This window comes from Carettochelys insculpta, chromosome 22, assembly GCF_033958435.1.
Source record: "Carettochelys insculpta isolate YL-2023 chromosome 22, ASM3395843v1, whole genome shotgun sequence".
Taxonomy (NCBI): Eukaryota; Metazoa; Chordata; order Testudines; family Carettochelyidae; genus Carettochelys; species Carettochelys insculpta.
Window position 1 is genome coordinate 22537249 of NC_134158.1, and position 25098 is coordinate 22562346.

Genomic DNA, 25098 nt, shown 5'->3' on the forward strand with positions numbered 1-25098 from the left:
CCACTGCATGTTGCTCTGAGTGGTGCTATGAGGGCAACCCGCACACCAGGGGGTGGTTCACTGTCCTAGGTAGCGGCACTTGGACCACCTACAAAAAGACTAGAGTGAGTCTCCTCTACAGCCTTAACTGAGTGCTTTTAGTCAACCCTTTAGAAGCTCCTGCACGATGTATCAGAGGTCCCGGGTTCAAGCCTGTCTCTAGGCAGTTATGCTGGCAGCCTGAGTAGCAGGTCGTTGAGACAAACCTAGCCTGCTGAAAGCTGGTGCCCTGGAGACCAAGGGTTTCCGGATTGCTAGGAAGTTCAAATAATCTTCTCTGTGGGTCACACCAAAAATGAAGGCGCTTGCAAATTTTGGCAGACCTAAAAGTCCAGCTGCCCCCGCTCATGTCCACCCCAAACTCAGGGTTCTGTGCCAAATCTGAGCAGTTCTTTACCGTTGTAAATCAAGCATAACGAAACAGGAAAGAAATCTTAACAGTTGCTTCAAATCAAAGAGTCAAAATGTTTCATTTCAAGAAAATGCCAAAGTTCACCGACCCAGCTGGTTTGGATTCTTTGCCCTGCTATGAAGATTTTCACAAAACAGATTCGTGCACCATTCCAGCCTCGCCAAAGCTTCATTTTCACGGGGGGAAAAAACCTGAAGTTTCACTCCAACAATGTGCCCAGCTCTGGATATACTGGTTACCAGTTGCTGGTATAACTACATTGCTCAGTGGGAGTGAAATACCACCTAGCCCTGAGCAACATAGCTTTCCTGACCTAGCCGTGGGTCAGCTCCTCCTATCGACGTAGCTGCTCTGACTCCAGGAGAAGCGGTAACTAAGCTAGTGCAGGAAATTCTCCTGTCACTATACTGGTGTCTTCACTAAAGCTTTCAGCTTTTAGAGTGTACAGAAGAGGCTCAAAGGAAGGTGCACCCCAGCCCTCCTCTGCCATCAAAGCAGCGGCACAGAAAGGTGGGGACGGCCCTGGGTGACACGCACAGAGAGTTAACAGAGGGTTCCACCTTGTAACTGGAGGGTTTGGGATCTGGGCTGTTTATGCTGCAGGGGCAGAAGCTGGGGATGGGAGGACGACGCTCTGGAGAGGCAGGCAAAGGATAGTTGAGACCCAGCACACTGGGGCTCTGAGCAATAGGGCTCAGATACAGGTGCATCTGTGGCTCTCCCCATGAAGTAGCTCCACCCCATAGCAACACCTGGTCTGCTCCAGGATGGCCTGTGTGAAAAGGTTTCTATTTAAAAGGGACCACTCGCCACCTGGCACAGTTGGGAAGCCTAAATCCCCACCTTGTCCCGGTGGCCATTTCGCCCAGCCAGAGGGACGCTGTTGGTTTCCTCTTCCAATGGGTCCCACTCTCAGGCTACGTCTACACGTGCAGCCAACATCGAAATACTCTATTTCGATGAATAATGTCTACACGTCCTCCAGGGCCAGCAACGTCGATGTTCAACTTTGACGTTGCTCAGCCCAACATCGACATAGGCGCAGCGAGGAAACGTCTACACGTCAAAGTAGCACACATCGAAATAGGGATGCCAGGCACAGCTGCAGACAGGGTCACAGGGCGGACTCAACAGCAAGCCGCTCCCTTAAAGGGCCCCTCCCAGACACAGTTGCACTAAACAACACAAGATACACAGAGCTGACAACTGGTTGCAGACCCTGTGCCTGCAGCATAGATCCCCAGCTGCCGCAGAAGCAGCCAGAAGCCCTGGGCTAAGGGCTGCTGCCCACGGTGACCATAGAGCCCCGCAGGGGCTGGAGAGAGAGCATCTCTCAACCCCCCAGCTGATGGCCGCCATGGAGGACCCAGCAATTTCGACGTTGCGGGACGCGGATCGTCTACACAGTCCCTACTTCGACGTTCAACGTCGAAGTAGGGCGCTATTCCTATCTCCTCATGAGGTTAGCGACTTCGACGTCTCGCCGCCTAACGTCGAAGTTGGTGCCGCTACTTCGAAGTAGCGTGCACGTGTAGACGCAGCTTCAGTGTGTTAAGTATAGCCTGGATGGATGGAGAGAAAGCCGGCTGGGTCGTCGGGCTCAGTGGGCAGCGGTCAATGGCTCAATGTCTGGTTGGCGGATGGCTTGAAGCGGTGTGCCCCACAGGTTGGGTCTGGGGCTGGTTTTGTTCAACATCTGCATAATGACTTGGCTGATGGGCTGGTCTGCACCCTCAGGAAGCTTGCGACGCTTCGTAAATCATTTTGATAGTCTTCAGATTGCTACAGGACTGCTCGTTTGTTTGTGAAGATATAGACGAACAGGGCGACTTCTGTGACTAAGCTGGGGGAGAGGTAGATGTGCTGGAAGGTAGGAATAGGGTCCTGAGTGATCTAAAGTAATTGAACGACTGGGCCCAAAAAATCTGATGAGGTTCCACAAGGAGAAGTGCAGAGTCCTGAGCTTGGGATGGAAGAATCCCAAGCGCTGTTACTGGCTGGGGATCGACTGGCGGAGTAGCAGTGCAGTGCAGCAGGAAAGGACCTGGGGATTCCAGTGGAGGAGAGCCTGGATATGAGTCAACAGCAGGCCCTTGTAGCTAAAAAGGGTAAAGGCATAGTGGGGTGCATTAGGAGGAGCATTTCCAGCAGATCTAGAGAAGTTATTATTCCCCTCGAATCGGCACTGGTGAGGCCACAGCTGGAGTACAAATTAAACCTCTCTAGTCCAGCACTCTCTGCTTTGGCAGCATCCATAATCCGGTATGATTTCAGTGAGCCAGATGACCACTTGTCATGAGTGTGGCCAGGTTTCCTGCAGCCCCATAAAGTTTGTTTCCAGCCTAAGACTTCTGCCCTCTTTTTTAGCTGCAATTTACCCCTAAATGACTTCTAAGAACCCAGGAATCACTGGGAAAGTAGGTAACGGTGCTAGACAATCCTGACCTCCCATGATGAACTTTTCTCATGACCTTTTCTCATTCAGCACCAGTCAGGTCCTGCGGGTGCTGGGCTAGAGTGGCTGAAGCTGTACTGTGTCCAGTTCAGGGCCTCCCTTTATAGAAAGGAGGTGGATGCATTGGACAGAGTCCGGCAGAGGGTGACAAAAATGAGGAGGGGCCTGGAGCATATGACCTATGAGGAGCGGCTGAGGGATTTGTGTTCCTGTTCTCTGCAGAAGAGAAGAGTGAGGCGGGAGTTGACAGCAGCCTTCAGCTTCCTGAAGGGGGGTTCCCAGGAGGATGGAGAGAGGGTGGCAGGTGACAGTGGACAGAACAAGGAGCAACAGTCTCAGGAAGGTCTCAGGGAAGGTCTCAGTTGGATATTAGAAAAATCCCTCTCTCGTGGGGAGAATGCTCCAGCCTCTGACACCCCAGATCACCCTCCCTCCCCAGGGCTGCGTGGGCGGCTAGCGTGGGATCAGGCAGATCTTGTAGCTGCGGGGGAGGGTGGCGAAGCCGACCAGCTTGGGGGAGATGTCGATGTCCTCGGGCGCCACGGGGGAGCGGAAGCGGAAGTTCTGCAGGATGCTGGTGAGGAAGAGGAAGAGCTCCATGCGCGCCAGCATCTCCCCGAAGCAATACCTTTTCCCTAGGAGAGACGGCAAACAGAGCCTCAGGGCACGGCTGGGGCAGGGCTCTGGGGGCAGGAATCAGGGAGGAATCTCAGTTCTTATCCCTGTCTGGAGCTCCGGCTCTGGTGACTGATGGGGAAACGGGGTGCGGTTTGTTTGAAGACCTGAACGGGTTGGCTGTGTGACACGGCTGTGCTGGGAGGGGTTAATGGCTTCCCTCAGGCAGATCTTTGATGTACCATTTCAGGAGGGCATGGGGCAGCAGCCAAGCATACCTGGATGCCCCTTGCCCTGACCATCAGGGAGTAAGGGGAAAGTACACGGCTTGCGTGCATGCTCCCCACTCCCGGCTGGTGAAGGTCAGAGAAGACTCATTCACCCAACTCGTGTACTTTCCCTCGCTTCCTGACAATCAGGGGACCAGGGGACTGGTACGCGTGGCTACTGCCCCTGTGAAATGCAGCCCTTGCTGACCTGATGGGTGCTCGCAGCCAGCGGCTTGCAACCCTCTTCCATTTGTGGCTCCCTAAACATTTTCAAACCGAGGCACAGACCCTTTTGGAAACCTCAGACCCACGGTTCAGACCTCGGAGGTCCACAGCCCAGAGCTTGATACCCAGGGCCCTCTGCGCTGCAGCTGGGAATAAAATGGATTTTTCAGGAAAAAATAAAATAAAACTGGTTTCTGAGGGAATGGGAAATGAAATTGCTCTGGGGTTTGGTCGAATGCAATAGCTGAGAGCAAATGACGCCTTGGGTGAAATGCCAGACTGGGAACCTGTGATTTCTCTTGGATCTTTTCCCCAAAAGAAAAGGAAGGAGAACTCGGAGTGCGATCTCCGACTGGCAAAAGGAGACATTTGTTTAAACGTGTTGACGTTATCAGGATTTTGGCTTCTTTTTTCCCGCAACTCAAACAATCTGGTGGAAGCGATGGGAATTTGTGCGGGGGTCTCCCTGCACTGAAAAGAGGTGCGAATGAGGAAGGAGACCCTCTGTCCTGTTAATGACACTGAGCTGGCCAGGGCTGTGGGGCCCAGAGGGGACAGAAAACATGCTCAGGATACAGATTCTCTGGCTAGAAGGGCCCCTGGGACCATCTAGTGCAGGGATTCCAACCTATGGGTTGGGACCCAAACGTGGGTTGCCATTAAACTTTCTCAGTGTCACCGGCTGGGTAGCTCTGAGCCGCATGTGGCTCTTTAAGGAGCCATTTGCAGCTCCCGCCGCTGCTCACTCCTCCAGCTCCCACTCCCTGCCCTGCTGTGCTGAAATAGAACTCAGTTTAATTGGCTTCATGGATGACAGGAGGGATCTGGCCATTGAACCTATTAAACTGAGTCCCATTTGAGCATGACAGGGCAGAGAACTGCCAGCGCTGCAGATGGGGGAAGGGAATAGGAAGGCTGGGGGAGCTGCGCAGGGGAGGCGCCAGCGGCCTGGTGAAGGAGCAGCTGAGGTCAGCCGCGCTGCTTGTGGGAGGTAGGCGTGGGGGCTGCGAGAGGTTTAAGCCTGGGGCTGGGAGGGAAAGTTTGGACCTGCAAAGGGTTTAAGCTGGGGGATGGGAATGTTTCAGGGCTGCGAGGGCTTTAAGACAGCGGGTGAGGGGGCAGTTTGGGGCTGTCGGGGGTTTAAGCTGGAGGATGGGAAAGTTTCGGGGCTGCGAGGGCTTTAAGACAGCAGGTGAGGGGGCAGTTTGGGGCTGTCGGGGGTTTAAGCTGGACGGGTGGGGTGAATCGAGCTTTATAGTTTTTTCCTGGGGCTGAACCGCGCCTCCCCTGGTTTGGAATCGCCCAGGTCACAAAGTCGTCGTGAGTTCTCAGCATGGGTCGCCGTCGGGAAGGCGCTGGGAGCTGCTGACCCAGAGTGACCTACCCCGGCACATACGGGGTTAACCCTGTGGGGAGCCTGGCCCTGGAGGGGCAGGGAATGAATCCTGCTGCAGCCATGAAGCTAGTAACCTGGGTGCAGCTGGGGTGACAACGCTGGTCCCCAAGGTGCGTCCCCTGTAGGCCGGCCCATTGCGCTGGCACTTGGCAGACCCCGCGGGTAGACACTGTGTGGGCCTCACATCGCCCACGAGGCTTCAGCACACGCTCAGCCCTCAATGTGTCTGACCAGGCCCTCCGCACCCGGTCAGGGACACTGCTTTACACCAGCTAAGGATCTGGCCCCAGGGCAGGGACACTGATTTACACGAGGTGAGGATCTGGCCCCACTTCAGGGACACCGATTTACACCAGCTGAGGATCTGGCCCCAGGGCAGGGACACTGGTTTACACCATGTAAGGATCTGATCGCAGTGCAAGGACACTGATTTACACCAGGTGAGGATCTGGCCCCACCACTCAGCTCAGCAGGGGTCTCCGCAGGTGGCCGGGCCAGGCCTGGCTCTCGCTGTCGGGGCGCAGGACCGAGCTCCGGGGAGGGGGTCGTACCTATTGAGAAGGGCACAAAGGCGTCGCTCTTCTTAAACTGGCCGTTCCCGTCCAAGAAGTGGCCGGGGTCGAAGGTGTCGGGGTTGCTGAACTGCGAGGGGTCGAAGAGCACAGAGCCCAGCACGGGGTACACCTCAGTGCCCTGCCGGAGACAGGGAGGGAGGGCAGTGATTGCACAGCGACAGGTCACAGCCCGGCCAGGCACAGCCCAGGTGCCCTAACCACTACGTCCCTCTGCCCTAGAGACTGCAGTCTGCTCTGCTTGGAGCCTGGAGCAGAACCCAGGAGTCCTGACTCTGTGCTCTCACCTCTACGCCCCACTGCCCTAGAGACTGCAGTCTGCTCTGCCTGGAGCTGGGAACAGCACCTGGGAATCCTGCGTCTGCTCTCTAACCTCGACAACCCTGCTGACCCTGTGGTCTAATGCTCAGAATTGAAGCGCTGGGGTGGTGTCTGTTCTTTGTACAGCTCCGAGCGCGGTGGAGGCTGGCCTGTAACTGGGGCTAGCTAATGCCAGGCCAAGCCCTCAGTAGCTATGCCCTGCTGGTATGCACCGGATGCAGTGCTGGGCCATACATCGTGGACTGCAATAGCCTCCTGGCTTTCTGTGCCTACAGTGTGTATTGGCCCAAGGCATGAGACGTCAGGTTATGGGTATTTATCCCCATCTGTGAATGCTATTTTTAGGGGTGTGACGGGAGTCCCCTGAGCTGAGATTGGGGCCCATCACGCCTGGTGCTGCACGGACCCTGACAGAGCTACCAGAGTGAGCGAATTCCTGTCCCGAGGAGTTGCCCACATGAATAGAAAAAGGGGTTAGTATAAAGCAGGGGAAATTGAGACACGCGGCAAGGTACTAGGTCATGACTCAGAGCTGGAAGCAAAGCCCAGGGCTGTTCTCCCAGGGCCGTGCCCTGCCTGCTAGAGCCCACGACTGCCCAGACACCACCCAGCCCACTCCACCGCCCTGTCAGCTGCTCTGCAAGGAGACCAGGACAGCGGCCAGCCCTATGCAGCCATGGGGACGGCACCGGGGGCGGGCGCCTGGGAGCTACCTTGGGAATGGTGTAGCCCCGGAACTGGGTGTCCCGGGTTACGCGCCGCGCCAGCCCCATGGGGATGACGTCACAGAACCGCTGGAACTCGTGGATGACGGCGTCGGTGTAGGGCATGCGGCTCCGGTCCTCCATGCTGGGGGTGCGGTTCCGCCCGATCACCCGGTCGATCTCCTGGTGGATCTTTTCTGCAGGGACGGCAGCACAGCTCAGCGGGGCTGGTGGGGATCCGCATGGGGCCTGGGCTGGTGCTGAGAGCTGGCCCTGCCCCACTGCGGTCAGGGCTGGCTCTGACTTGGCCCAAGGGAGGTGGGGGCTGAATGTGGCCCCCAGAACTGGACCGTCTGACCTGCCCTGTGCCCCTCCCCCTGCGGCTTCCTTTGCCCCTTCCCAGCTACCTTCGATCTCGGGGTACTTCAGCAGGATGAGGAAGCCGTAGCGCAGTGTGGTGCTGACCGTCTCCGTCCCCGCGAAGAAGACGTTCAGCGCGGTCAGAACGATGTTCTTCAGGGAAAACTCAGAACAAGGATTTTGCTTCTCCTTTATAAGAACAAGAAAAAGCTCTGCAGAGACTCTGGTGAGAACTCCAGGGCTGCATCTGAGTTCAGCCTCCAGTCAGGACTATACTATGTCCTGCTCTCTAACAGCCTCACCTTTCCCCTCTGCTGTGCGGCTGCCCCCCCAGCCCGTACCTGCTGCATTTTGACCAGGAAGCAGTCGATGAAATCCCGAGGGGAGTTGGGGTCCAGGGTTTCCAGGTTCGCCTTCACCTTCTTCTCAATGAACTTTTCCAGCCCCACCAGCTGCTTGAAGGCATCACGCTGGGGGCCGGGCAGGTAGCGCATGGTGTCCGAGAACATCTCGTAGAGCTGGGTTGGAGGGAGATTCAAGAGACCCCTGAACACAGGATGGCGGGGAGAGCCAATCGGTCTGTCCGCATCCATCCCCTTTCCCGTCCCTTGACCTATCCAACCAGCCCTCTTCACATCCTCCTGTTGGAGCTGCACGTTCTATTCTTTTTACATTTGTATTTTAGGTTTAATAGTGTAGCAGTGTAAGGTAAGTTGTTAACACATTTAACATTTTATTAATTAAGTTCTTTAGTTGAATATATGTTTCCTTCTTTCAAAGTTTAGTGAGTTTAGTGAGTAAAGAGGCAGAGTTTTGCTACTGTATTGACGTTAATGAGATCAGAGGAATGTTGAAGTCTGGGCTGTTTGATTTACATTGCCTTTTGCTTTGCCCAGTATGAGATACTGGGGTATTATCCTTTTCTTTGAAAGTCTTTGCAAGAATTGTTCATGTATGAAAGCGGTACGTCTGTGTTGAGTTAAAGGAGCAAAGGTTATCCTCAGAGCCAGGTGGCCAGTAAAGGAGGGGCAAAGTGTGGGTGAAGACAGACTTATCCACGTCAGAAAAAACCATCAGCGTGTACCCATGGTCAAGGAGCGATCAGATTGGCAGACTGACCACTCTAAAGCACGGAGCAAGTGCCCCTAAAAGACGATTGATGACAGGATGGGCCTTACAGAGGTTTTGGGAAGGACTGACATCAGAAACATAACACTGGTCACAGAGGCTGCGTCTACACGTGCACGCTACTTCGAAGTAGCGGCAGTAACTTCGAAATAGCGCCCGTCACGTCTACACGTGTTGGGCGCTATTTCGAAGTTGAAATCGACGTTAGGCGGCGAGACGTCGAAGTCGCTAACCCCATGAGCGGATGGGAATAGCGCCCTACTTCGACGTTCAACATCGAAGTAGGGACGTGTAGACGATCCGCGTCCCGCAACATCGAAATAGCGGGGTCCTCCATGGCGGCCATCAGCTGGGGGGTTGAGAGATACTCTCTCTCCAGCCCTTGCGGGGCTCTGTGGTCACCGTGGGCAGCAGCCCTTAGCCCAGGGCTTCTGGCTGCTGCTGCTGCAGCTGGGGGTCCGTGCTGCATATACAGGGTCTGCAACTAGTTGTTGGCTCTGTGTATCTTGCACTGTTTAATGAAAGTGTGTCTGGGAGGGGCCCTTTAAGGGAGCGGCTTGCTGTTGAGTCCGCCCCGTGACCCTGTCTGCAGCTGTGCCTGGCTCCCTTATTTCGATGTGTGCTACTTTGCCGTGTAGACGTTCCCTCGCTGCGCCTATTTCGATGTTGGGCTGAGCAACGTCGAAGTTGAACATCGACGTTGCCAGCCCTGGAGGACGTGTAGACGTTATTCATCGAAATAGTCTATTTCGATGTCGCAACATCGAAATAAGCTATTTCGAAGTTGGGTGCACGTGTAGACGTAGCCAGACTGACATAGCAGAATCCCCAGACTTCAACAGAGAAAATGATTCTAAAAGCAGGGTGCTTTGCTATGGAACTTTGGGTTCGTCCTGCCACCAACTCCAGGAGAGCATCGGCTCTCAGCGGACAAGGCCCTGCTCCCCCACTGTGATCAATCTAGCTGGCCACTAGATTGATCCAGACTCTGGGCTGGAAACTATAACGTCATCTGGTGGGACTGCGTGTGCGCGGTGTCGGGCGGGGTGTGTGTGACTGAAGAGCATATAGAATCGCAGAATCACAAAATCCCAGGTATGGAACAGACCTCAGGAGGTCATCGAGTCCAGGGCCTTGTCAGGCTGAGACTTAAAAACCTCTAGAGGTGGAGATTCCACCACCTCTGTCGGTAACACATTCCAGTGCTTCACCACCTGCCTGGGGAAATAGTTTTTCCTCATATCCAACCTACACCTCCCCCTCTGTAACTTCAGACCATTGCGCCTTGTTCTGCCATCTGACACCACTGAGAGCAGCCTCTCTCCAGCCTCTTTAGAGCCTCCCTTCAGGAAGTTGAAGGCTGCTGTCAAATTGCCCCTCAGTCTTCTCTTCTGTAAATTAAATGAGCCCAAATCCCTCAGCCTCTCCTCATAGGTCATGTGCTCCAGCCCCTGAATCAGTTTTATTGCCCTCTGCTGAACCTGCTCCAGCACATCCACATCTTTTGTATCCTGGGGGCCCAAAACTGGACATAATACTCCAGATGTGGCCTCACCGGTGCTGAATAGAGGGGAACAGCAACTTCTCCGGATCTGCTTGCAATGCTCCTCCTAATGCAGCCCAAGATGACATTAGCCTTCTTGGTTACAAGGGCACACTGTTGACTCATATCCAGTCTTTCATTCACCATAATCCCTAGGTCACTTTCTGCCTTACTGCTGCTTAGCCAGTCGGTCCCCAGCCTGTAACAATGCTTGGGTTTCTCCTGTCCCAAGTGCAGGACTCTACCCATCTCCTTAGTGAACCGCATGAGATTTCTTTTGGCCCTATCCTCCAATTTATCCAGGTCACTCTAGATCATGGTTTCCGAAACTGGGGAGCGTGCCCTCCTGAGAAGGGCGTAAAGAAATTCAGGGGTCGGGGGGGCGCAAAGTAATCCAGCCCCCCCATCATTCCCCTCACCTGCGTGAATGTAATAGGTCATGTTCCTATGATAGGTGTTGATTGCTATATGTGTATTACCAATAAATGTGGTGTTTTGCCTTTTCCCCTGAAAAAATCCCGTGCAGGACTTTTCACTACAACAAAAGCAGTTGCTTATCTCCACTGGAGTTGGAGACCTGAATTGGTTTTCTTCTCCTGGAGATAGCATGTTTGCAGGTCTCTTCCTTATTTTGAACACCCTGCTGTTCCTGCAGTACCAAATGGTGACTTCTATCCAGAAAGTCTTCACCTTCTCTGATGGACCTGAGGGTTGATATTTGTGCCTCAAGTCCTCTAACCTTCTCTTCCAAAATGGCAAACAGCTTGCACTTGGGACATACCAAATTCTTCCTTTCGTCCAGGAGAAAGACAAACATGGCAGATGCCACGCAGGTCACAACGGTGGACTTCTCAGTAGCCATGTCACCGTCCATTATTCCCCCTTCTTCAGAGAGTTCCCCTACGTGTTTCTGGTGCCGCCTTGGTGGGCACATGAGAAACAAACCAATAAGACAGGGACAACTGGTAGGGGGTGAACTCAGAGCCTGGCCTCCAATCTAATCAGCCCCTGAAAGCCCACCTGGAATGAAGCACTCCCAAGTCACACCTCATAATCTTATCAAATGCTCTTCCCGAAACAGGAAAGGAAGAACTTATCAAACTGCCAAACAAGCTTTCAAACTGCCCCTCTTTGGAAAACAAAAGCTCAGACACGCAAAACCCACCAGCTCACAATGCAGCCCCCGCCCAAAACCACACTCACCTGAGCTCCTCTGGGATGCTTTCCCAGGCAAACTCCCTGTTGGCTGCTGCCATTCGCTGCTCACAGTGTTCGCTGTTGCAGCCTTCTTATAAGCTACTGTTGTATTCTCAACAAACGTGGGGTACTGCCTTTTCCCCTATAAAAGATCTCGTGTGCTTCGTTTAAGCATAACATCCATCTGTCCGTCCATCCATCTGTCCATCCCTGCACTCTCATGTCAATTGGTACAGATCTCCAGGTAATCTCTTCATCACGCACCCCGGGGCTCTCTGAAGGGACCTTAGTGAATCAGCTCTGCCAGCCCCATGTCGGCAGCAGGTCTCAGAGCTAAGCCCTTCCAAATTCATGCTCCATTCTGGCCAATTTCCCTACCGTAGGATGTTTTAAACTTTAAGGCCGTGTCTACACTAGCCAAAAACTTCGAAATGGCCATGCAAATGGCCATTTCGAAGTTTCCGAATGAAGTGCTGAAATACATATTCAGCGCCTCATTAGCATGCGGGCTGCTGCGGCACTTCGAAATTGATGCGGCTCGTCGCTGCGCGGCTCGTCCAGACGGGGCTCCTTTTCAAAAGGACCCCAGCTACTTCGAAGTCCCCTTATTCCCATCTGCTCATAGGAATACTGGGACTTCAAAGTAGGCGGGGTCCTTTCGAAAAGGAGACCTGTCTGGACGAGCCGCGCAGCGATGAGCCGCGTCAATTTCAAAGTGCTGTGGCTGCCCGCATGCTAATAAGGCGCTGAATATGTATTTCAGCACTTCATTAGTAAACTTCGAAATGGCCATTTGCATGGCCATTTCGAAGTTTTTGGCTAGTGTAGACACGGCTTAAATGTCATTTTTTCAGCCATTTTCATCTGCAATTTTGCAGTGTTTGCTTGTTGGGGTCCTGGCCCAAAAAGTGGTGGCGGGGGGTTGCAAGGGGTTATTGTAGGGGAAGTGCTGCAGTACTGCTACCTTTACTTTGTCACTGCTGCTGGGGCTGAAGGATGGAGAGCCCTGGCTGCTGGCTGGAAGCCCAGCTCTGAAGGCAGAGCCACCAGCAGCAGCAGAGCAGAAGTAAGGCTGACAAGAGATGGTATTGCCACCTTCACTTCTGCGCAGCTGCCGGCAGAGCTGGGCCCTCAGTCAGCAGCAGCCATTCTCTGGCCGCCCAGCTTTGAGAGCAGCCTCACAGAACTAAGAGTGCAACGTTGCGGTTTTGTCACCCTTACTACTGCCTGGCTGCTGGCAGGGTGCTGCCTTCTGAGCTGGGCCCACCACCACCACTCTCCAGCAATGTTCCCTGTAAGCTGAGCACTCGGGCGGCCGCCCAGGAGAGATTCAGGCACTGCCCAGCTGATTAGCAGAGCGCTCACAGACACCCACTGCCAAGGAAGCTGGAGTGCGCTGGGTAAAGCATGCAAAAGGCCCAATTTCACGGCCTGTGACACATTTTTGTGGTCACAAATTTGGCAGGGTCCAACTCGTTGCCTGGGGCCTCGTTTTGTTGGCTCCTGCATGGCTCAGACAGAGAGCTTCCTGCACGTAACCCCTAGAGACGATCTCTTCAACACGCATCCACCCTTGCTCTAAACATGGCCAGTGTGGGAGACCCCGCCTGGAGAACTGCCCCTCTGCTTCGTTACTCCCCCTGCTAGAAACGTGCCCCTTATTTCCAGCGAATGCCTCTAGCTTCCCCATCTGGCGTTGCCAGAGATCTCTCTGCTGCGCTGCGCTGCGCTGCTAAATACGTGCTCCCCATGCAGCAACTTAGGGACCATGCCAAGCTCACCCCTAACCCTTCTCCCTGTTGGGTGAAGCAGGCGAGATCTGGAACTCTCCCACTCTCCGGCAGGTTTTCAAGCCCCTTAGCCACTCTCATGGCTTGTCACTGAGCCCTCTCCAATTTATCCACCTCCTTCCTGAACAGCCCACCCCAGAACTGGACTCAGGAGCCTGCCCTGAGTCACACAGGCAAAATCACCTCTCTGCTGCTGATGGAACCCGGATCCCCTGGGCCGTACACCCCTGGATCGAGGGCCCCTTTTGGCCCCAACTTCTCGCTGAGAGCTCCCTGATCAATTCCCTGCCATGGCCCCTCCGCCTTTCCAGAGTCGCTGCTTCCCAAGGCATCACGTCCTGCGGCTGAGGCTCAGCCAGCTTGCTTTGTCTCTGGACGGCTGCATTTACACCAAGCTGCGCTTTCGTGCATGTTGTTAGCCCGTGCCCAGCTCACCAAGCGATCGCTGCTGCTCTGTATCCCTGACCCACCCACCCAATCTCTGTGTCGCCTGCCAACTCCATGGGTGACAATTTTAGGTTTTCTTCTGGGTCATTGTTAAAAGTGCTACAAGCACAGGGTCAAGCCGGGATCGCAGGACCAGACCCATGTGAGGCTGGGGCCCAGTTCACTCCCACCTCCAGGCCCACAGGTCGCCAGTTTTTAATCCATTTCAGATTGGCTGTGCTCATTCTGCAGCTTTCTCGCAAAATGTCACGCAGTGCCAAGTCGAGCACCTTACAGGGTGCATAAAGTGGGGGGGGGCGAGCCCCCTCGGGGGGGGCGTGACATTTCATAATTGGCTGCTGGGTCTTGGGATCCTCCATCGCATTAAAAATGTTGAAATATGTTCCTGTGTTAACGCCTGTGTTTCCACATGTATAGACCAATTAACAACGGTTTTATAGTCTATAGGCTTACTTGCTGACGCCTGCGCCAAGGGTTTTTCTCTACGAACGTAACTGAAATTTCCGTGGGTTTATATGAATGTAACCCTCTGTGGGTTCGGATGACGTTAGACAGGTTGTGGGGACCGGGCTAATTTCAGGGGTGAAAAGAGGAGTCTGATGTAAAAGTTTCCTCATTCCTGGCCTAGGCAGCTGGCTGGAAAGATGCCCAGTTAGTTTAATGAGACCATTTTTCCCACCTGCCCCTGTTAATTTCCACCAGTTCCATTTCTCTGCTTGGATGAGCGTGCCCAATAACCAGGCCATGGTCCAGCGTCCGACTCAGGGGTGAGGACTACCAATAAGAGCTGGCTGTACTATCAGAGCTTCGTCGACTGCCTGGGGTTCCCAGCTGTTCTGTGTTACAAGGGGCATCCCTTATTTAATAGCCTTTTCTGCATTCAGGTGGACACTATTCAGGCTGAGGGATTTGGGCTTGTTTAGTTTGCAGACGAGAAGACTGAGGGGTGATTTAATAGCAGCCTTCAACTTCCTGAAGGGGAGCTCTAAAGAGGAGGGAGAGAAACTGTTCTCAGTGGTGACAGACGGCAGAACAAGGAGCAATGGTCTGAAGTTGAAGAGGGGGAGGTGTAGGTTGGATATTAGGAAAAACTATTTCTCCAGGCGGGTGGTGAAGCACTGGGATGTGTTGCCTAGAGAGGTGGTGGATTCTCCATCCCTAGAGGTTTTTAAGTGCCGGCTTGACAAGGTCCCAGCTGGGATGACTTAGTTGGGGTTGATCCTGCTTTGGGCAGGGGGCTGGACCCGATGACCTCCTGAGGTCCCTTCCAGCCCCGGGATTCCGTGACTCTGTGAGACCACTTGCATCCCAGATTTCAACATAGGCGACCAGTCCTCCTGGGGTGCCTCTCTCCAGACCTTGGTCCTCGTGCCCACCACGGTTTGCTTCCTCTTTGCAAGCCCTGTGTGCTCTGCAGCTGGGTGGTCAGGCCAGGATCTGGAGGGGGCTCCAGCTTCCAACCTCTGCCCACCAAGGCAAGCCCCCTGCAAGCTGCCTCCCTCCAACAGCCGCTTCCAGCCTTTGGAGAGAGAACGCCGGTGCTGGATTCTCAGTGTGTTTGCCAGGGCAGCCTGCAGACAACAATCCCCGACATGAGCTTTTTGCCACCCTGGGGGATAGCAGGGATCACTTGCGCCCTTGCTCTGACCTATTGCACAAACTTCGCTTGCCTCCTCTGTCTCCCGCTCACCTGCCCCCATGGGCACCTGGGTGGAGGGGAGCCACCGGCCGCTGTCTTTGCAAGCGGTTTGATCCGTGAGTGCTTACACTGCGGGACAGGGAGGGGAGCAGAAATGTTCACCAGAGAGAGAAATGCCTCACACTGGTGAGCCCAGCGTTCGTGAGCACGCAGCAAAGCTGTAGAGACAGCTTAACAACGCCCCCTGGCACAGCAGGCTGAATTATTTTCCTCGCTACTGACATATCAACAAGGGGAAATGCAGAGTCCTGCCCTTGGGACGGAAGAATCCCAAGCACTGTTACAGGCTGGGGACTGACTGGCTGAGTAGCAGTTCTGCAGGAAAGGCCCTGGGGATTACAGTGGATGAGAGGCCGGGTATGAGCCAACCGAGTGCCCTTGTAGCCAAGGCGGCTATCGGCGTATCAAGGTTCATTAGTAAGAGCGTTGTCAGCAGATCTAGAGAAGTGATTATTCCCCCTCTATTCAGCACTGGTGAGGCCACATGGAACTGTAAAACACTAGGACTGGAAGGGACCTCGGGTGGTCATCAAGTCCAGTCCCTGCCCGCACAGTAGAACCAAGTACCATCTAGACCATCCCTGACAGGTGTCTGTCTAACCTGCTCTTAAGTATCTCCAGCGATGGAGATTCCACAAACGCCCTAGTAATTTATTTCAGTGTTTAACCACCCTGACAGTTAGGAATTTTTTCCTAATGTCCAACTTAAACCTCCCTTGCTGCAGTTTAAGCCCCTTGCTCCTTGTCCTACCCTCAGAGGCCCAGGAGAACAAGTTTTCTCCCTCCTCCTTGTGACCCTCTTTGAGGTACTTGAAAACCGCTGTCATGTTCCCTCTGAGTCTTCTCTTTTCTAAACTAAACAAGCCCAGTTCTTTCAGTCGTCCCCCCTCGCTCGTGTTCTCTCGGCCTTTCATCCTTCTCGTTGCTCTTCTCTGGACCTTCTCCAATTTCTCCACATCCCTCTTGCAATGTGCTGCCCAGAACTGGACACGGCTCTGTAACCGAGGCTGATCAGCGCAGAGCACAGCGGAAGAACGACGTCTTGTGTCTTTCTCACAACGCTGCTGTTCATGCATCCCAGAACCACGATTGCTTTTTGTGCAACAGCATCACGCCGTTGACTCACATTTAGCTTGTGCTCCACTCGGACCCCAAGATTCCTCTCTGCAGGAACCTCCTAGACAGTCGCTTCCCAATCTGTGTGGGAGACATGGATTGTTCCTTCTTGCTGGAGCACTTTGCATCTGTCCTTATTCAGCTTCATCCTATTTGCCTCAGACCATTTCTCCAGCTTATCCCGATCGGTCTGAATTCTGACCCTGGCCTCCAATGCACTCGCCACCCCTCCCAGCTTGAGATCACCTGCAAATTTACTAAGCGCTCTCTCTATGCCAATATCTAAATCACTGATGAGGATATTGAACAGAACCGGTCCCAAAACAGACCCCTGTGGAGCCCCACTTGTTATGCCCTTCCATCATGGCTGGGAATGATTAATAATTACCCTCTGAGAATGGTTATCCAGCCAGTTATCCGCCCACCTTATACCCATCTGGAATATTGCATCCCACTCTGGGACCCCCACCCCAGCATAGAAAGGATGTGGACACACTGGAGAGAGTCCAGAAGGGGGTGACAAAAATGATTCAGGGGCTGGAGCACTGACTTATGAGGAGAGGCTGAGGGATTTGGGCTTATTTAATTTTCAGAAGAGAAGACTGAGGGGCAATTTGACAGCAGCTGACAACTTCCTGATGGGGAGCTCTAAAGAGGCTGGAGAGAGGCTGTTCTCAGTGGTGACGGACGGCAGAACACGGAGCAATGGTCTGAAGTTACAGAGGGGGAGCAGTAGGTTGGATATTGGGAAAAGCTATTTCCCCAGGCGGGTGCTGAAGCGCTGGAATGTGTTGCCTGGAAAGGTGGTGCAATCTCCATCCCTAGAGGTTTTAAAGTCCTGGCTTGACAAAGTCCTGGCTGGGACGATGTATTTGGGGTTGATCCTGCCTTAGACAGGGGGCTGGACTCGGTGACCTCCTGTGGTCCCTTCCAGCCCTGGGATTCTGTGAATTTCCCGGTGCTCCTGCACGACGTGGGGAGTCAGGAAACTCAGTCGTCGCATTTCAAATCCCGTTTGTGTCCATGGCGGCTGAGGCCTTCGCCTCTCACAATGGGGTCTCACAGGACCACACCTTATTTCTCCCACTCCTCACAGCCCCGCTTAGCCTCCAGGGGGCTGCTTATTCTGGGACCCACCCCCCGACAGAGACCCCTCGTACCTGCCCCCAGGCCGTGCAGGTGAAGCGGAAGCTCTCAGTCATCATGTAGAGCAGGGAGTGGAACTCTTTGTCCTTGTAGTCGAACCGGTCCCCAAAGACCACCGAGCTGATGACGTTGGACACAGTGCGGCTCAGGAAGTAGGTGGGGTCAAAGGGCAAACCTAGCGGGAGGCAACCGGTGCTGAGGGGGGCAGGTTCTAGCAGGGGCTTCACCTCTCCCCTCCCTGCAACCTGCAGTTGTCAAGGCAGCGCCTGTGTTGATCTTGAAAGCCCAGCCCTGCAGCACCACCCAGGCAGCGACGGAGCCGGGGTGAGGAGAGAAAGCCCAGACCCCCCCGTGAGCCACCTGGTCCGCTTCGGGGTCTACCGCTGCCTGCCCCCATCTCTGCCATATTTCCTCCGCACCCGCCAAGAGGCAGAACAGGGCTATCTGGTGAAACTAAGGAACTAGGGCACAGTCACTGTGATGGGGTTCAGGGGTCCCCAGGCTCTGCACCCCGTCCGCAGGCAGGAGCGACTCTCACTCAGCAGGAGAACGGCGGGTTTATTAGCCAACAGGGCACAGTGTCGTACAGAGGAGTCAGTGCAGCCGGCAGAGACAGCCAGTCCCATCCATATTGGGGAGAGGAGGCCCCAGAGGGCCCCCCTGGGAGCCAGGGCCTTGCCCCCTCCTTTGTCTCTCTTTCTCCCAGCCCAGACTCACTGCTGCCCAACTCCCAGTGCCAATTCAAATCCACCTCCTCCTTTGTCTGCAGCCCAGAGGTGTCACCCGGTCGCCTCAGTTACCCTCAGCAGGAGCCCCACACCCAGTACACACATATCTCCCACTACACTGCAGTCACACAAGCAATCACTGGCAGAGCAGGGAACTCAGCTCATACCTGGAGTCCTAGGCTAGATCCCCGACTCTTGCTGGCCTAGGGTAGGGCCCTTCCCCCACTCCACGACTCAGTTTCCCCGTCTGTGCAATGGGCGTTATGACTCTGACATCTTTGCAAAGGGCTTTGCGAGCTACAGGTAAGAACCTCGGCTGGTGTAAAGGGGGAAATGATGTCAAGTGAGTGGTGGCCCCACAGACGGCAACGGGGCTGTGGAGCAGTAGGCCCCCCGACTCTGCGACTGTTTCACCCCAGCTGCAGTCTGCCCCCATGACTCCAGGAATCCCACGCTCGATTCACGAGGCTGTCCTGTGGACCCAAGGGCTGGCTCACCCCAGCTGGGGGGCTGGCCCAGACTCACAGCCCCGGCGCAAAAAGATGCCGACAAACCTTTGGTTTCCCGCAAGGCTTCCAGCAGGAAGTGAGCCTCCTCCAGGATCCGCTCCTCGATGCTTCTCTTCCCCACCCCGAAGTTCCTCAGCGTGGTGATGGAGAAGCGGCGCAGCTGCTTGGCTCGCTCCCCGTTGCTGAAGATCACCCCTGGGGTGTGGGGCGGAGAACAAGGCGCATTTCCTAAGCAGAACAGGACTCGGGCAGGGGGGTGGGGAAGCAGAAACAAGGGGCCCCTAATGAAAACCTTCCCCCCAGGCAGCCTCTGCCCAGAGCCAGGCTGGAAATGGAGTTATGACTTGTCTCGTGAGAGCAGCTCTAAACTAGGCCACCGTGCTCGGTGCTGTGTGCGAATGTAACACAGAGAGACAGTACCTACCCCACCCACAAAATGCAGACAGGGCTGGGCGGGGCAGGGGGGTGCACATGCCTGGGAATGCTCATGTGCAATAAGTGCCCCCCCCAGCTTTCCCCGCGGTCCCCACCTTTCAACTGGCACCGAATCCTAGAATTCTGCCCAGCTCTGAACTGTAACAAAGTCAGTGTGAAAAGCTCCACTTCCAACTTCTTACTGAATGTTTTTCGCCAAATGCCACCTCACGCTCCCGGTGCCCCGACCCCTCCCAAGCCTGAGTTTGGACCTCGTCCGTTGATCAGTGCCAGAGCCGAGAAGTTCCCCAGAGGGGCTGCGGGCAGCATGAGCTGCTGCAGCTAACACGGGGCTGGGAACCTTTGTTGGGCTGGGGGCCACTGACCCACAGAAAAGCCAGTCGGGGGCCACACAAGAGGAGAGACAACCCCACAATCCTCACTAACCTGGCACTCCCCCAGACTGACCTCAAGCTCCAGCCACACGTGGTGTGTTGGGTGGGGAGCGACAGCAGGGCAGAGGTTTACCAGGGCTTACCAGAGCTGGATTAACATTGCTAGGGTCCCAGGGCTGGGCGCCGGGGAGGTAAAAGTGAGGTGTTCAGTGTGCAGCTGCCCAGGCGTGAGCTTCAGGGTCTGGGCAGAAGGTGGCAGGGGATCTGGACTCCTACCTGTTGCAGCTGCCCGGGGCCGCAGGGGCCTCCGCACAGCTCTGCATGCTGTAGGGGGTGCTCTCTGCAGGCCCCCCCTCCCAGCGGTTCCTGGCCAAAGGGAGCAACGGAGGCGGCGCCTGCAGGCAGTGATTCCCTACAGCGTGCACAGATACTCCCTGCCCTGAGCCAGACAGGCTGCAGTGCAATCTTGCTTTGATCAGGCCCATGAGGCTCAGGATCCCCCCGCCCTGGCTGGAGCAGCAGCGCTGGCTTGCACTGGGTGTTTTTGCTGGTTGGCCTCGGAGGATTGGGATTACTCAGTGTAAACTCAGTGGGTTAGTTCTAACGGACCCACAGCTCTGCTTCTGGTGGCTCTCGGCTGGTGTTCACCCGCATTTCTCACACCCATGTGCGGAATAAATTTTCTTGTGCTCCTTAAGGCATGCGCAGGGGTGCACCACCCGCTGCTGGCTGTGTACAACTGTGGATGCACTGCTAATCCGCTGGGCAGAATCAGAATCTCTCCTGGACAGCCGCCCAAGCAGTCAGCTGACAGGGAGTGCTCGACCTTCCCAGGCTGCTGTCCCCCTTTCAGGAGTCTGCCTTGTCTGGAGTCCCTGCTCCCCAGGCTTTGCCTCGTAGCAGAAGGACTTGCTCACAAACTCGACCATAGACCCGATAAGTGTCACAGCCCCTGGTACTGAGAAAGGGCTTGCTGCTTTGTGTGACTGGCCAATCCCAAATCCATCAGCTGGCGTATCAACAGAGCAGCGACATTTCACTTCACTCTCAACAGAGCAAGACAGACAAGCCACTGCCTATCTGGTGCCTTAGGCTGGACTGACATTGCTAGGGCTTCTTAGGTAAGCTGCTGCAAAACAAGGCAAATGCTTCACTGAATTGATGGACCCCAGGAATAGCTCAGCAGACGCCCGGAGTACATGTACTCCTGGCTGGGAACTGCTAGATGCTGCTATTACTTTTTGCTGTTTGTGATTGAAATGCACTTGGGTGTATCTGTGTTTAGCTGCTTCATCTCACAATCATAAAATCATAGAATCGTAGAATCCCAGGGCTGGAAGGGACCTCAGGAGATAACTGAGTCCAGCCCCCTGCCTAAAGCAGGATCAACTCCAACTAAAGCATCCCAGCCAGGACCATGTCAAGCCAGGACATACAAACCTCCAGGGATGGAGATTCCACCACCTGTCTCGGTAACACATCCCAGTGCTTCACCACCCGCCTGGGGAAATAGTTTTTCCTCATATCCAACCTACACCTCCCCCTCTGTAACTTCAGACCATCGCTCCTTGTTCTGCCGCCTGTCACCACTGAGAACAGCCTCTCTCCAGCCTCTTTTGAGCCCCCATCAGGAAGTTGAAGGCTGCTATTAAATCACCCCTTAGTCTTCTCTTCTATAAACTAAATAACCCAAATCCCTCAGCCCCTCCTCATATGACATGTGCTCCAGCCCCCTAACAATTTTTTTTGCCCTCCACTGAACCTGCTCCAAAGTGTCCACATCCTTTCTATATGGGGGGTGGGGTGGGGTGGGGGGCAGCAGAAATGGACGCAACACTCCAGATGTGACCCCACCAGTGCCAAATAGGGGGAATAACAACTGCTCTAGATCTGCTGGAAATGCTCCTCCTAATGCCCCCCAATACACCGTTAGCCTTTTTGGCTACAAGGGCACACTGCTGACTCTTATCCAGCCTCTCATCCACTGTAATCCCGTAATCCCCGCGTCCTTTTCTGCTGCATGGCTGCTTAGCCAGTCGGTCCTCAGCCTGTAACAGTGCTTGGGATCTTCCGTCCCAAATACAGGACTCTGCACTTCTCCTTGTGGCACCTCATCAGATTTCTTTTGGGCCAACCCTCCAGTTTGTCTAGGTCACTCTGGCCCCTATCACTACCCACCAATATATCTACCTGGCCCCCTAGCTTACTGTCATCTGCGAATGTGCTGAGGGTGCAACCCATTCCCTCCTCTAGGTCATTAATAAAGATGTTGAACAGTACTGGGCCAAGAAACGCTCTTCGGGGCACTCCCCTAGAAACCCAGGAGAGAAACCTGTGCTGTCCAGCTGATTGGCAGAGATCCCACAGTGGACAGCAGGTTTCTATTGCTGGTGCATGTAACAAAATTTATTCCACACATGGATGGAAACCATTAGCGAGAACCTAGATCACCGGGGTGAAAGTAACTTAAAATTTCTTCCAGATGCTGTCCGTTTGCATGCTGGGGCCCTGGCGGCTCCCTGCTGGCTTGTGCCGTAGCTCAGCCAGCTCTCATGGGAGCTGTGCACAAGGACACGCCTGCTGACTTTCACCTCGGGTTGGAGCTCTCCCGGCAGTTTATGACGGGGCTGGCTCCAAGGTGCACTTGACGTGGGGAGTGCCCCTTGCATTGGGAATGCTCGATGGGAGCTGTGATTCTTGGCGTAGAGGCTGGCAAGGCAGGCTCAGGTGGCCCGTTCTGGTTGGACCTGTTCCTGGAAGTTTTGGCACATGGCTCTTTCATGCAAAGGGCACCTGTAATTCCCGGAGATCCCAGGACAGCCCTAGAGTGGAGAGCCCCCCCCACGGACCCCGCGTGACTCCACGTGGAGGCTGTTATGGGGCCAGGGTGAAGGCTAAGAGCAGAGTTCGTGGCCAGTTTGGGGGTGGGCCTGATTGCCGTGGGCTGTGTCGGGCACCCAGGCTCGGGGCCGTCGCAGGACAACCCGGCAGCCCTGGGGTGGAGCAGACCAGGACTGAGTGGATGCAGCCCCAGGCAGACTCTGCCCCCTCCGCGTCCCTGACAGCTACTGACCGTAGCCCTGGAAGAGCCAGCTGAAGGTGGCTTGCTCCCCGCGCCCCCCGAAGTCATCGGCCTGGTCCAGAAGAGCCTCCTTCACCACCCGGTGGCCGCACAGCACCACCACCCGCCGGGGGCCCAGGTGCAGCGTGAAGATGGGGCCATAGCGCTCGCTGATCTGCCGCGGGAGGGAGACCCCATGAGATGCCCATGGACGGGCCCTTTCCCACCCCGGCCCCCCCACGTGAGGCAGTGTGGTCCCTCCCGCCTCACCCCACCACCAGGCCACTGCCCTTCCCCCACTTCAGCATCCTCTTTGCACCCCCCAGAGCACCTCTCTCCCCCCAACGGCAGCCCGGTGCCCCCTCCCTCCCCTCACAGGACCCACGTGCCTGCCCCTCCCCAAGCCCCCCCCATAGCAGCACTCCGGTCCCCACCTCAGACGTCCAGCCACCGTCCCGCCTCCCCACCACACAGGGTCTCTCCTCCCCAAACACCGTGGCCCTGCCTGTCCCCACACACACCCTGGGCCCCTCTCCTGACACAGCCGCCCCACGCCAGGCATCCCAGTCGGGGTGGCCCCAAGGCATTCCTGGAGCTCCTGGGCAGGGTCCCCATGCAGGGCTGCCGGGAGACCAGGAAAGGCCTCCTACCTTCATCAGTGACTTGAGCATGTCGCTGAGGTTGACCTGCAGCAGGTTCCCCAGGAGGGGCAATGGGGTGGGCCCCGGGGGCATCTTCCCCCGGCCCTGCCTTTGCCGCCAGGTGGAGAGGAGCAGGAGGCAGGAGAGGCAGATGACCAGGAACAGGGTGACAGCTGCCAGCAGGTCCATGGCTGGCTGGGACTTTCCACCTCTCCCGAGTCCGTCCGGGATGGATGCAGCTCTGCCCACGGCAGCTCACTCGCACAGCTCTTATGCAATCCACACTGGGCCCCTTCCAGAGAAAGCCCGGAAGTCCGAATTCCAACGCTGCGGCGGTGTCTCCACTATGTGCAGCTAGGGCTTGCTGACGTGGGAGCTGCACTTCCAGGAGGGGCTTCGGCAGGGATGGGGATGGGGGAGGAAGGGGGCAGCTGACGGGGGAAGCAGAACTGGAGAAAGTTTGGGGCCGGAATGTAGGAACGGATGGAAGCTCCTGGCTCCCTGCTCCAGAACCTCCCCATCTGGTGCACAGAGCGAGGGACCTGGGGGGACTCCTCCCCTCCACCAGGCGCCCACGAACACTTTCCATCCATGGGTGGAATAAATTTTATTATGTGCACCAAGGGTCCACCTGGTAGGGGAGACTACAGGCTGCTCTATTACAGAAACCTGAGGTCAACCCAGTGGCATTGCTCAGGGATGTGAAAATCAACCTCCCCCCTGCAACACCCGCAGGGTTCAGTTAAGCTGACCCAGACCCTAGTGTAGACAGCACTGGACCGCTGGAAGGAGTCCTCTGTCCTCCTAGTGACCACCTCGTGGGGCAGTGGATTAACCATGCCCATGGGAGAAACCCTCCTGATGGTGCAGCAGTATCTGCCCCAGAGCCCTGCCTCTGGGTTGCTCGGGGTGGCCAGACGTGGCTGGCTGGCCATATTGCTGGAGGTTCCATCCCAGGCCGTGATTTTTAATTAGCCTTTAATTCCCAGCGCGCTGACAGTCCTCGGGCGGCTGTCGTCTTTCAAGTGTGGACGAGGGCCGAGGCGTCCCTCTGCTTTCCCCCGCGTTCTTTTCCGCCCCTGCCTTTTCACTCTCCACCGGCCACCGGCCTTCCCTGTAAGCTGAGCATGTGGGTGGCCAACCAGGAGAGATTCAGCTGCAGCTCAGCTGGTTAGCAGAACGTCCCAGCTGGCAGCATGTGTTTCTATAGGTGGTGCACGCTGGCCATGCCTCAGTGCACAGCACAAAATTTATTCTTCATACAGACGGAAGAAATTAGCAGAAATCTGCTCTCCATCGCTCTCCTTTGCCTCTTATTTGATAGGACTCTGGCATCGCTGGCCGAGGCTGCCTATTGCACAACACGGCTGAGAGCCTGTGTCCAGAAGGCTGCAGCTCCCCGCGCTCCCCAAGGCTGGCAGGAGTTTGTGGGGTCCCGAAGCAGCTGACCAGGCAGCGTGCCAAGCCAGGATTTTTCCAGCCACAGGGCTGCGATTTCCTGGCCCCTTTTCAATGCATTCACGGGTTTTTGCTTTCTAGAAAACAAGCTCCAAGTGTAACAGCAGCAATGCCCAGTCCAGCTCAGCTCAATCCACTCCCTGCTCGCCCAAAGAGTCACCACCCAAAGGACAGTCAGACGGGCAAGGGGGTGCCTCCGAAAAGCTTCCTGCCTCTGCCCTGCCCCCAAGCAAGCAAAGACCAAACGGCAAGGTTTGAAAAAGCCTCGGTTGGCCCTTGACACGTCAGAGGGGTTTGCTAGTTCTCTTCCCTTCCTGCAGCGCTAATAAAAAGTGCAAGGGCTTGTTAAGAGCGGTTGCTGCTGCTGTAGTGCTGTTTTGCAAGCAGGATGGACCACACAGCAGGGCTCCCTGTAAGCTGAGCGTGTGGGCAGCTGCCCAGGAGAGAGGTACATGCCG

General features: G+C 55.5%; 1 protein-coding gene across 1 annotated transcript; it reads right to left on the reverse strand.

Moving 5' to 3' along the window:
• Nucleotides 1-2432: 2432 nt before the first annotated feature.
• LOC142025186 (cytochrome P450 2A13-like) lies at nt 2433-23371 on the reverse strand. Its single transcript, XM_075017747.1, has 9 exons — nt 23192-23371; nt 22554-22716; nt 18717-18866; nt 17449-17609; nt 7710-7886; nt 7416-7557; nt 7018-7205; nt 5963-6104; nt 2433-3541 (listed from the first exon to the last, which is right to left on the reverse strand). Exons 1-9 carry the CDS (start codon nt 23369-23371, stop codon nt 3360-3362), a joined length of 1485 nt encoding a protein of 494 aa, XP_074873848.1. The 3' UTR covers nt 2433-3359.
• Between the last annotated feature and the right edge of the window lie 1727 nt (nt 23372-25098).

Coding starts and splice junctions, on each gene's coding strand:
- LOC142025186 (XM_075017747.1), bottom strand. CDS start 23,371: ATGGACCTGCTGGCAGCTGTCACCCTGTTCCTGGTCATCTGCCTCTCC. Junction 7,558..7,709: donor TCCTGGTCAAAATGCAGCAG/GTACGGGCTGGG, acceptor GTTCTTATAAAG/GAGAAGCAAAATCCTTGTTC. Junction 7,206..7,415: donor GAAGTACCCCGAGATCGAAG/GTAGCTGGGAAG, acceptor CCGTCCCTGCAG/AAAAGATCCACCAGGAGATC.